General features: G+C 37.6%; 2 protein-coding genes and 1 pseudogene across 2 annotated transcripts; all 3 read left to right on the forward strand.

Annotated features, from left to right (window-relative positions):
- LOC104776294 lies at positions 233–4,540 on the forward strand. Its single transcript, XM_010500329.2, has 4 exons — positions 233–2,561; positions 2,993–3,201; positions 3,291–3,514; positions 3,595–4,540. Exons 1-4 carry the CDS (start codon positions 938–940, stop codon positions 4,427–4,429), a joined length of 2,892 nt encoding a protein of 963 aa, XP_010498631.1. The 5' UTR covers positions 233–937; the 3' UTR covers positions 4,430–4,540.
- On the forward strand, positions 5,108–8,066 carry LOC104776295 (protein disulfide isomerase-like 1-1). Its single transcript, XM_010500330.2, has 9 exons — positions 5,108–5,365; positions 5,770–5,800; positions 5,939–6,226; positions 6,330–6,518; positions 6,603–6,728; positions 7,048–7,185; positions 7,282–7,519; positions 7,603–7,715; positions 7,798–8,066. The coding sequence occupies exons 1-9, from the start codon at positions 5,187–5,189 to the stop codon at positions 8,008–8,010; spliced, it is 1,515 nt and encodes a 504-aa protein (XP_010498632.1). The 5' UTR covers positions 5,108–5,186; the 3' UTR covers positions 8,011–8,066.
- Positions 8,954–11,523, forward strand: LOC104776296 (annotated as a pseudogene).

Raw genomic sequence — 13,277 nt, forward strand, 5'->3', positions numbered from 1 at the left:
CAACAAAACTGTGACACTTTTCACTGTTCAGTTATTATTTTAGAGGTAATAGAGCATAGCTTAAACTTTTTTTCTTTATCGAAACTCGTTAAAGAGTAAAAAGATAAAAGTAAAAGTACAGGGCAAAAGGGTAAAAAGTCGAAAGTAATGAGGCCAAAAAATAAAAAAGGAAGTAATGAGACGGCGTTATCTTCAAACATCATTCCGTCGTCGACGTCGTTTCTCTTCTGTCTCTCTCACTCTTTCCCGGAAAATTTATACAATTCTCAGAAATAAAAAACCAAACTTTGCTTTTGTTTTGTTTTGTTTTTTTTTTCTTTCATCCTCGGGCGGGGCTCTCTCTCACTTTCATCTTCTTCAATTCCAAGTTGCATTTAAGTTTTTGCCCAAATCCCTAGCTTTCTTACACACATCCCTATCCGTTAAATTTCGTAGAGATGGTAGTTAGTTGCAACAAGACGAATCCTTTTTTTTTTAGTTTATAAAAAAAAAAACTAAACCCCATAAAAAAAAACTTCATTTTTTCTTGCTTTCTGTCTCTCTCCTCTGATTCCTGTCTGCTACGGTCACGTTTTAAAGTATAAGCCCCCCCCATGGATTCTTCTGTCTCTCCTCTTCTCTCTCTGTCACTCTCTCGCATGCACGAGCTCCCCTCTCCTTCGTTTTTTCTTTTGTTTTTTTTTTTTCCTCACACTCCTCTCTTTAACCACATCTAATTAAACTTTCGAATTTTCCCACTCTGTTTTTCTGGGTTCTTGGTCTCTATTTCCTGAGATTTAAGAAAACAAACAAACCCAGATTTCGAATTTGGGGATATATCTTTTGTTTTCCGGGAAAGCAATGGTCTTTCCATTCACCAAAGCATGAGACTTGAAACAGCATTAAGAGTAGTTAGTTGTGGAGACGACGTCGACTTTAAAGTTTGGATTTTTCACACATGGGTTGCGGAGGATCCAAAGTAGATGATCAACCACTTGTGATTCTCTGTAGAGAGAGGAAAGAACTTATCAAAGCCGCTTCTCATCACCGTTGTGCTTTAGCCGCTGCTCATCTCGCTTACTTCCAATCTCTCTGCGACGTTGGTGAGTCCATTAAACGTTTTGTTGACGAAGAACTCGTCGTCGTTGGCACTTCTTCTTCTTCTTCTATCCCTGGTTCCCCTGTTCTCACGCTTCCCTCTGACGAAGGCAAGAATAAACACAACAAGAGGATCTCGTCTTCTTCTACTTCTGTTTCTCATTCCGTTATTGACGACGAAGACGACGACCAAGGAGAAGGAGAAGATCATCAGCATTTGCATTTATCATCTGGATCCGACTTAGATTCAGGATCCGAATCTGGATCTGACGATTCATTAGGTCATCATCATCATCATACTCACATTGATGAAACTACCCCTCAAGTGAAGGAGAGAGAAGCACGATTACCGGAACATTACCAACCCGGTTATCAGCCTGGTTATCAATATCAACCGAGTTATCAGTATCCGGTTGAAGGATGGGGGTATATGGGAGAGAACCCGAATCAAAACCAGTACCCGTACCCGAACCCGAATCAAGGAATGTATTTTATGAAGAAGTCTGCGCCACCGTCTCGGCCTTTAGTGTTTCAGCCGGAGAATCATAGAGTGGAGAATGGGCAATGGTTGCCAGAGAATGGAGTTGGGTACTCTAATTACTTTTCAGGGAATACTAATACTGGTTATTTTGGTTACCCGGAGCAACGTAGAGAGCTACCGTCTCCGGTGAGGCCACCTCCAGCGCCTCCGTCTCCGCCTAAGATTTCAAGTTGGGATTTTTTGAATGTGTTTGATAATTATGATTATATCAGGGCTGTTGCTGGTGAAAGTTCTGGTGCCGGAGCTGGGTTTCCTCCGGCGGTGGGTGGAGTTAAGTCGAGTTCAAGCAGTCCTGATTCGAGAGAAGTGAGGGAGAGAGAAGGGATTCCTGATTTGGAAGACGAAACAGAGCAAGATGTTATCATTGGGCAAACATTTAAACATGCTAAGAGAAAAGGTATTGAGAAGGTGAAAGAACAGAGACAGGGGAATGAACCTGGGAACTGGTCACAACGAGAGGAGATTCACGAGAGGAAGATCAAGAAACGAGGAGATTCAGGTGATGGGACATCAAGGGAAGTGCCTATGGTAGAAAGGGCCACTGAGAGTTCTTTTGGTTCGAAGACTGTGTCATCGTTTACGAGTAGTGAAGAAGATTCTGAGTTTCACCATGTTAATGACGGAGAAGGAAAGAGTAGCAGTAATGATTTAAGCGGGCATGAGACTGTTGCTAGGAAGAGTGTTGGAGAAGTAGAAGAAGAATATGTGAGGAAAAAAGGAGTGAGCTTTGAGTTGGACGAAAATGCAACTACTTCTTTTGATGTTGAATCTTCCAAGATAAGTAGTCTGTCTGCATTGTCGGTTCATGCTACTAGAGATCTCAGAGAAGTTGTGAAGGAGATTAAGAGTGAGTTTGAGGTTGCTTCTTCACATGGGAAGGAAGTGGCTGTGTTGCTTGAAGTTAGCAAGTTGCCTTATCAGCAGAAAAGCTCTGGGCTTAAAGGTAAATGTTCTGTTTGTTATGGGATTTCCAGATTTCTTGCTACCATTTTGAAAACCCATTTCCTTGGAGATAAGTCTTGTTCTATGTGGCGATGATCAATGCATTTCTGCATATGATTTGCAGTTAGGTTAGAGTTATTTGCTTTGCAACTTTAAATTTTAGTAGGAATTTGGGTCTCTTCATGCAGTAGAAACATATGTACACTCTGATAGCAGTATTACTAGACTGAAGTAGTGTAGTGAACTTTATTCATTCTACTTTGGATCTCTTTATGCAGAAGAACATATGAGCTTTTCTTACTTTTGATTGAACTGTTACGAGCTGTTTCTTTTTTGATGAGCTTATAGATTATGAACCATAGATTTGATACGCAGCACTTGAGTCTTACATTGTTACTTTTTCCAATGATATTTACTTTTTTTCTTTGCTAGTTATCTTCTCGCGGATCATGTATCTGGTAGCGCCTTCCACAGTTTCATCACATTCTCAGCCTCAACCATCAATACGGTTAACATCTAGGATCTTGAAAATTGCAAAATCATACAATGGTCAGGATGTTGGAGAAGGCTTATCTGGAAACCTCTCTTCAACCTTGGAGCAAATCTATGCTTGGGAAAAGAAACTGTATAAAGAAGTCAAGGTATCTATGCGTTTCTTGATTTCGAATGGATACTTGTCTCGTGAGTTCGCAAGCATCTTTTGACAGATGCAGTTGTCTGTTGCTGGCAGGACGAAGAGAAGCTTCGTGTTATCTATGAAGAAAAGTGCAGAACACTGAAAAAACTGGATAGTCTTGGTGCGGAATCTAGCAAGATCGATGCTACTCGAGCAGCCATTAGAAAGCTGCTAACCAAACTTGACGTCTGTATAAGATCTGTTGATTCCATTTCCAGCAGGATACATAAACTCAGAGATGAAGAATTACAGCCGCAACTCACACAGTTGATTCACGGGTATAATCTCAATTCTCTTACTCCTCACTCCCACGTTTATATATTTTCGTTTGTATAATTTGAGTACTTGGTTGTTGAAGGTTGATAAGAATGTGGAGATCAATGCTCAAGTGCCACCAGAAGCAGTTCCATGCAGTTATGGAGAGTAAGGTTCGATCTCTCAGGGCAAACACGGGCTTACAAAGAGACTCCGGTCTGAAAGCCATTCTTGATCTGGAGATGGAGCTACGAGAATGGTGCATAAGCTTCAACGATTGGGTGAACACTCAGAAATCATATGTGGAGTCTCTAAATGGGTGGCTCTCAAGATGTCTTCACTATGAACCTATATCAACAGAGGACGGAATTGCACCTTTCTCTCCTAGCCGAGTTGGAGCTCCACAGGTTTTCGTTATATGCAAAGACTGGCAAGAAGCAATGGCGAGAATCTCTGGAGAGAATGTAACAAGCGCGATGCAAGGCTTTGCCTCGAGCCTACATGAACTATGGGAGAGACAAGATGAGGAGCAAAGACAGAGAGTGAAAGCAGAGTATGTCTCGCATGATTTTGAGAAACGGTTGAATGATCTAAGAATGGAGAGGGCGAGAGCAAGAATGAGAAACGAGCAGCTACAAGACGGTGGTGCATCAGAGAAAAGCGTGGTGTTGTCAGAGAGCGGGATCTCAGCTTTGGATGATTTGAAGGTGGATTTGGATTCAATGAGGAAGAAGCTAGAAGAAGAGAGAGCAAGGCACAAGGAAACAATAAAACTTGTGAACAATGCAGCTTCGAGCAGCTTACAAGCTGGATTAGTACCAATCTTTGAGGCCTTGGGGAATTTCACTTCACAAGTTGTGAAAGCTCATGAAGATGTTAGGTTTCAACAACAAGAAGATGTTAGGTTTCAACAACAAGCTCAGTCTGAAGAAGAATGAATTTAGACTAATTAAAAAAAGTTTTTGGTAATGAAAATTAGCTAGTGATTCGGTTTTAGGAAAAGTTGTTGTACATATTTTTTTTCCATTAATATATTCATTGATTCTTAATTAAGTCTTTTTTAAGGTCTCAGATCTTTAAGTTAGATCTACGTCTGAATATATAATTCTCCACCATATAAAATAATAAGATTGGGAATTATCAAGAAGATGATGTATGGGAAGAAGCCAACCATACAATAGGATTGGTAAGATTTAAAATTAAATACACGTTTTTTATTTGACCATTTACTTGCACGAAGTCACGGACCTGAGATCTCTCATTTGATTCAAGATCAACGACACAGAACAAGCCACGTCTATCTTCGATATCGTGAAGCTTGTATGTACACTGGTGCGGAACATTGTAGTATATCTTCGTGTTTACAATTTTCTCTCTTCTTTTGATATATATATATATATATATATATATATTTTTTTTTTTGTTTACCTTTTTACTGGGGGTTAAAAAAATAACAAAATCATATAATATAACCGGCAAGGTTAAGATTTTTTTATCATCAAGACACTGTGTAAAAATTATGACGACGTAACATCCAATGAGCGTTTGCCACGTGGGATGTATGACCATTGAGGAGCATTCAGTTTTCGTGTCCTGCAGTGATAAATATCTTTCCCCCGGAGAGAGCTCTGAGCATACAGAGAGAGAGAGAGAGAGAGAGAGAGTTCTCAAAGCTTAGAGAGAAAGAGAGCGATCATGGCGGTGAGAGGATACGCGACGTTGTTATCGATCCTTGTGTTGTCTTTGTTCGCTTCTTCTATTAGAGGCGAAGAGACAGAGACGACGAAGGAGTTCGTGTTGACTTTGGATCACACTAACTTCACCGATACAATCAACAAGCACGATTTCATCGTCGTCGAGTTCTACGCCCCATGGTATTCGATTTGCTTTTTTCTTGTGAATAATTTAACCTTTCTGTTAGTACGTAGTACTCGTTAGATTACTGTTGAAAATGGGGATTTTGTGTCGTGTGATTCATGAATCTGATGTGTGGATGTGGATCCCCTTTTGGTTTCCAACCTGGATCTGAATCTACAATTTGTGTTTTCTTAGGATTTGCATGCGAAATGATTTTGAATATGTGTAGCTGATCTGTTATACTAGTCTGAGATTTTGTTGCAATTTTGTAATTTTGAACGATTCGATTCATTACGATCTATGTGAACTTGAGTGATCTGATTTGAATTAGGAGATATTAGTCGGCTGTTTTAATTTCCTCTGTAATTGATGCGTGAAAGTATTTGAATGTTAATCTCCTTTGTTTGGTAATCTTCTTCAGGTGTGGACACTGCAAGCAGCTTGCTCCTGAGGTAATAATAATATGGCCTTTTTCAAGTAGTATCTGCATGTGCTGTATTTTTCTTACAGTCTTTCGATCACTTAGCATATGTCTTTGTCTAATTCATGTGGCCGTGACTAATGTGGTGATGATGTTTATTTGTTTACAGTACGAGAAGGCTGCATCAGAGTTGAGCAGTAACGTCCCTCCCGTGGTTCTTGCTAAGATTGATGCAAGTGAGGAGACCAACAGGGAATTTGCAACTCAATACGAGGTTCAGGGTTTCCCAACCATCAAGATCTTCAGAAATGGAGGTAAAGCTGTTCAAGAATACAACGGACCTCGTGAAGCTGACGGCATTGTTACTTACTTGAAGAAACAAAGTGGACCTGCTTCAGCTGAAATCAAGTCAGCTGATGATGCTACTGAGATTGTTGGTGACAAGAAGGTTGTTGTGGTAAGTATCAAAACATATTCTTTTATCTTTTTTGTCTCTGTTCCATCATTTTTAATCATGTATGGTATGGTAGTAAATTTATGTCTATTAATGCTTTTTTTAGGTTGGGATTTTCCCTAAGCTATCTGGCTCCGAGTTTGATTCTTTCATGGCCACTGCTGAGAAATTGCGCTCTGAATTAGATTTCGCACACACCTCTGATGCCAAACTTCTTCCCCGTGGAGAGTCATCTGTAACAGGACCTGTTGTCAGACTATTCAAGCCCTTTGATGAACTGTTTGTTGATTCCAAGGTTTGTATATTACATGGATGTGTGGTCCTATTATATTGTATACTGTTGTGGAATGTTTGTTTGATTTGCTTTTTTTTCATTCAGGATTTCGATGGTGAAGCTCTAGAGAAATTCGTCAAAGAATCCAGCATTCCACTTGTCACCGTCTTTGACAAAGACCCAAACAACCACCCATATGTTATCAAGTTCTTTGAAAGCACTAATACTAAGGTAACTCATTTACTCCATACGCTGTTGCCAGTTCATGATATACTGCAAAGATAGGTTCGTATTATCCCATTTAGTTTTACTGGAGAAGTATGTTTTCATTCAATAGAAATTCTGAAATGAATTGATTTCTGTTCATAAGCTTGACTGAATTATGTTTTGGCTATGGAAGGAGCTGTGACTGTGTGCCATATTAGCTGAATCTGATAGTAGTGTCTGTAATTTTCTTTTTGAATATCCTCACTAAAAGCTTCCAGAATCCTCAGTATCTATTACCTTCTTCGTTTTGGGTTTTGATGGTGGGTAATATTTTGATTTCCAGGCGATGTTGTTCGTGAACTTCACTGGAGAAGCAGCTGAGTCTCTTAAATCAAAGTACCGTGAAATTGCTACATCCAACAAGGGACAGGGTCTTAGCTTCCTTCTAGGTGATGCTGAGAACAGCCAAGGTGCATTCCAGGTTAGTCTTCCTCATCTATCTTTAATCCTTTATCTCAAGGTTAGCATTGGTTGCAAATTGCTGAACATACTCCTCTCTTTTCTGAACTATTCGCAGTACTTTGGACTCGAAGAGAGCCAAGTTCCTCTCATCATCATCCAGACTGTTGACGACAAGAAATACCTGAAAACAAATGTGGAGGTTGACCAGATTGAATCATGGGTCAAAGACTTCAAGGATGGAAAAGTTGCCCCCCACAAAAAATCTCAACCTATCCCAACCGAGAACAACGAGCCAGTGAAGGTTGTTGTTTCTGAGAGCCTTGACGACATTGTCATGAACTCTGGAAAGAACGGTAAGTTAGATTACATGATGAAATAAAACACTTTATCTGCTGGTTGAAAAATCTATTAACTTCCCTCCTATTTACTCTTGCAGTCTTGCTTGAATTCTATGCTCCATGGTGCGGACACTGCCAAAAGCTTGTTCCAATCTTGGACGAAGTCGCTCTGTCGTTCCAAAGCGACCCAAGTGTAGTCATAGCTAAGCTAGTAAGTCCTTTCTCTTTCTTCGCATTTGATAGTATATGTGTGTTCCTGATCACACCGGATTCTTACTCTTTCACTTGTCCAGGATGCAACCGCAAACGACTTTCCAAAAGAAACCTTTGATGTGAAGGGATTCCCAACCATTTACTTCAAATCAGCGAGCGGAAAGATTGTGGTTTACGAAGGAGACAGGACAAAGGAAGATTTCATAAGCTTCCTTAACAAGAACAAGGACACAGTTGGAGAGCCCAAGGAGGAGGAAAAGACAACTGAGGAGGAAGTCAAGGACGAGCTCTGAAAAGAGAAGTGTGTTCTCTGTCTCTTAGCTGCTAGCTTAGTTTGGTAGTTTTGAGGAAAATACACAAAGGAAGACAGAACTTTGAGTAGAGAGAGAGGGATACAGACAGACAGAGAGAATCTCTTATCTATTCATTAGGGTTTTTTATATGCACTCTGCAGAACAATAATGGCTGCCTCGTTTCACTTTTTGGTTGATTTTACCTTTTTGTGTTTGAACTCAGTTCTCCTTTAATATAGTTTTTGAGGCATTTCTTTGGATCGAGTTTCTAACACTAAAGTCGATTAATCCTGCAGAACCATATACCAAGATAGTTCCAGTCTTGGCTACTTTGGTTGTTGAGTAAGTAAGAGAGCTTGAAACAAAACTCAAAACACGATTCATCATTGTTTGATAGTTATCCTAATTATTCACTACCCATATATAATGCCCACAAGAGGGATCCTAAAGATGTTTGGTTTACTGAGGAAGCAATGAAAGCCATCATGCAGGCCGTATAGGAAACCTGCAGGCTCGGCCACGTTTTGACTTTTCTAATTTTATTAAACTTTTTGTTTTAATATGTTGACTTCTCTCTGTCGTGAAAAATCGTTCTATCTGTTTACTAAGACTATAAATGTCGTTGGGTCTTTTTTTTCTTAGCTGCAAATATTATTGTGAAAGTCGTCGAATCTTGGCGCAATATATAATGTATATCTTCCCTACAAAGCTTTTTTTTTTTTTTGAATTTAATGTTAAATTATATTCAAAAGAAAATAAATGTTTTACAAAGCTGTTGTTAAAACCATTTCAAACAAAATAAACCTAGTAAACCTATGGAATGATAAGTTTATGGCTAATAAAATCTTGCTGAAAACCAGGAGGTTTGGATGTTAATATCCTTTCCATTTCTTAGAGCTTCCCTACAAAGCTTAATTAACATTGTTAGCGAGAGATAGCGATAATGGCCATTACGGGATACGTCTTGTTTTAGATCCTTTTGTTGTCATTCGCTTCATCTATTCGAAGCGAACACACGAAGACGAAGGAGTTAGTGTTGACATTGGATCACAGTAACTACGACGAAACTATCAGCAAGCACGATTTCATTGTTGTCAACTTCTACACCTCATGGTATATGTATTGTGATAGTTTTAACATTTCTGTCATTTGATCTTGATCTCCCTCATTTTGTAATCCGTATTTTGTTCTTCTTCAGGGGTCCGAAATCCATCAAGTTTTCTCCTGAGGTAATATGGCATTTTCATTTGTGATAAACTCTTTCAGTATCCTCTCATTAAATATACAGTATTAATATTTTTGATAGTTAAGCCACATAATTTACAAAAGTCAATGTGTTTTAGTCAATTTATAAAATGAAATGCATGAGAGGAGTGGACACCATTTTCTAAATGTAAATGTCTTTCCATGATTTTTAAAAAACTTTATTCACCGTTTCTTGATCACTTGCTATAGTTATTTGTCTAGTTCACAAGACCATGATATTTTTTGTTTTACAGTACGAGGAAGTTGCGTCAGAGTTGAGCAGTCACGTCCCTCCGGTGGTTTTTGCCAAGATTGATGCAAGCGAGGAATCAAACAGAGAATTCATAACCACCGAGATTGGGATTGCGCGTTTCCCATCAATCTTGATTTTCAGATAGGGAGGAAAACTTCATGAGTGGTACCTTGGACCTAAAAAAGCTGACGACATTGCATTTTTCTTGAAGAGACTAAGTAAGGAACCTCTTCCTTCATTACATATAAAATCAGCTGATGATGTTGCTAAGTTTGTTGGGGACAAGAAGGTTTTTGTGGTAAGTGAGAATACACATATTCCTTTTAATTCTTTATCTATGTTCCATAATCTATAATCATGTATATGATAGTCCAATAATAAGTAATGTATACTTTTGCTGTTTTAGGTTGGGATTTTCCCTAAATTATCTGGCTCCGAGTTTGATTCTTTCTTGGCCGCTGCATATAAATTTCGTGCTGACTATGATTCCGCAAACGCGGAAGACAAAATTAAATTGCACTTTAACTATACTTTCGCACATACCTTGGATGCCAAACTTCTTCCTAGCGGAGAGTCAACTGTGATCGGACCTTTAGTCAGGATATTCAAACTTTAGTCAGGATATTCAAACCCTTTGATGAATTGGTTGTTGATTCCAAGGTACAAGAGAAGCCTTTTTCACTTTGTATATTACATGAACGAGTGAGTGGTCATGTTGCCGAATGTTTTTTTATTTACTCTCGTGCATGCATTTAGGATTTCGAGTCGGAAGCTCTCGAGAATTTTGTCAAAGAATCTAGCTTTCCACTTGTCACCGTCTTCGACAACGATCCAAACAACACCCGATATGTTATCAGATTCTTTTACAGCCCTTATACTAAGGTAGCTCATCTCATGCAGGGCTATGAAAGATCTTAAAACCATTACGTACGGTGTCACCAGTTCATGACATTACTAAAAGTTAATATGTTTTTTTGCATGGTGGTATAGAGCCTGACAGGAAAGGTGATGTTGTACATTAATCTCACTGGAGAAGCAGCCGAGTCTTTTAAATCCAAGTACCGTGAAGTTGCTACATCCAACAAGGGACAAGGTCTTCGCTTCCTTCTAGGTGGTGTCAATGACAGTCAAGGCACATTGAAGGTATATATGTCTTCCTCGTCTACCTCCAGGTTAATTAGTATTGGTTACAAAAAATACTAAACAAATTTTCTCTCTTTTGAACCATTAACAGAATTATGGACACAAAGAGAGCCATATTCCTCTCATCTTCATCGAGACCGCTAGCCGCAATAATTACCTGAAAGCAAATGTGGAGTTTGACCAGCTTGAATCATGGGTTAAGGACTTCAAGGATGGAAAACTTGCACCCTACGTAAAATCTCAACCTATCCCAACCGAGAACAACGACCTAGTGAAGGTTGTTGTTTCTAATAGTTTTGACGACATGGTCTTCAGATCTGTAAAGAACGGTGAGTTACATACATACATTACGTCATTAAGTAAAAAAAAAACCAGTTACTTTACTGATACAAAAAACTTGTAATTCAGTTTTTTTTTTTTTTTTTTTTTTTTTTTTTTTAATTCCCTCTCATTTGAAATGCAGTCATGCTTATATTCTATGTTCCATGGTCTAAGTTTTACAAAAAGCTTGTTCCAATGTTTGACGAGATCGCTTTGTCGTACCAAAACGACCCAAGTGTAGTTATAGCTAAGATAGTAAGTCCTATATCTTTCTTTACATTTGAATGTATATGTTCTTTGGTCCTATGCGGTGTATCTTATTCTTTCATGTGTCCAGGACCTTTCCAAAAATGACATCGATCCCACGTGATACCTTCGATGTGAAGGGCGTTCCAACCATTTACGTCATATCAGCGAGTGGTAACATCGTGGTTTACCATGGGGATGGGACAAAGGAAGATATCATAAGCTTCATCCACAAGAACAAGGACTCAGTTGGAGAGCCAGATAAGGAGGAAAAGACAACTAAGGAAGCCAAGGACGAGCTCTGAAAAGAGCAGTGCGTGCGTTATGTCTGTCACCTGATAAAAACTCATATTACTGATAAAAACTCATATCGTCGCTCAAGCCACAATATACGCCATCTGGAAACAGAGAAACTCATATCTTACACAATCTCCAAATTGTGCCACCCTCTATTATCTTTAAAGAAATAGATCGGGAGATCATCAACACAACTATTGCAAGGGGTCACCGTAAGAAGTTTAAGAAGCTTTTCTGTCTTTGGGTCAGATAAAACCTTCCTCCGACATCGCTAAAATTTTGCTTCCTTGTTTTTATATTTTTTGCCAAGGAACCAAATAGTGGGATCTCAATTCATGTAAAAACAAACTCTCGTTTTCTTTTTAAAAGATATTNAAAAAAAAAAAAAAAAAAAAAAAAAAAAAAAAAAAAAAAAAAAAAAAAAAAAAAAAACTCATATTACTGTGTAACGCATTTCGTATTAGATTAATTTCTTCCTTTCAATTTGCAAGTTTTTTCTTTTACTTTTAAAGGTTTTATGTCCTAGGTCAGTCCGCTTTGGGATGTAATGTATGATTTAAGTCTAGTGTTTCAGTCTTTAAAATATTATTGGCATTTTAGTTAATAATAATAATAATAACAATAAAAAAAGGTATTAAATAAAAGAAGGTTTTCAAACTCTACTATATTAATTAATGAAGAAGTACATTTATAAAATTAATATTAAAATGTAAGAAAATACATTGAAATGTCATTAGAAATATAAAAAATGATAAAATCGGGTAATTCAATGTTTTTAAACCCGATCCGAAAAGCAAACCGGAATATCTTCTAGGTCACTGGGTCGACCCGGTCTGACCGCGGATCAATAATTCACTCAGTTTCATTATATATAATTATATATATATACATATATATTATATCTTGGTTTTATGAATATCAAAACAAAAGTTTTCATATCTTATCATAGTAAATTAATCTTTGAACATTAATTATAAATTTCTAAACCTTATGATTTTAAATTCAAACAAGTTGACTAGCAGTAAAATATAATAAGAAATTCCTAATAATAAAAATGTTAAATGAACAAATTAAAAAAATGCGGAAGAAATAGAAAAAAAACTTCATAGTATTCATTTTGTCCCACATCGATTGTATAGTGGAAGAAGTACGTGGTTCACTATATAAATCAAACCGAGGAATGGATTAGTCAAATATTAAGAATTACCAATTATTTGGTTTTAACTCAAACCGCTAGGCCAACCGCCGGGTCAACCACCGGTTAGCCGAGTTTCCCCGATTTTATCCGATTTTTTTTATTATCCGGGTTTGAAGTGTAATCCGGACCGAGATACCTTCCGATTCACGGTTATACCGGTTTTGCCGTCCGGTCCGATCCGGGTTTCAAAACATTGGAGTAATTTAAAATAATTTAACTAGACTAGGCAAAAATTAGTATATTAAGTATATTGCTAAAAATAAGATAATGAGAAATATCCGCTCGGTTAAGAAACTATGATTTCTTTCTCCATAAATATTGATCCAGTTTTATACAGATTTTTTCCGGAGCAACATCTACATGATGAGAATATAAACCTTCGTCTACCTTCAATTTTGTATGACACAGTAAAACCTCTATAAATTAATAATGTTGGGACCAAGACATTTTATTAATTTATAGTGATATTAATTTATCTATAAATTAATAATTATTATTTTATAGTGTAAATTAATAATTATTAATTTATAGGTATATTTTAAATTGTTTAATTTTTAAAAAACT

Source organism: Camelina sativa, chromosome 3, assembly GCF_000633955.1.
Source record: "Camelina sativa cultivar DH55 chromosome 3, Cs, whole genome shotgun sequence".
Lineage (NCBI taxonomy): Eukaryota > Viridiplantae > Streptophyta > Magnoliopsida > Brassicales > Brassicaceae > Camelina > Camelina sativa.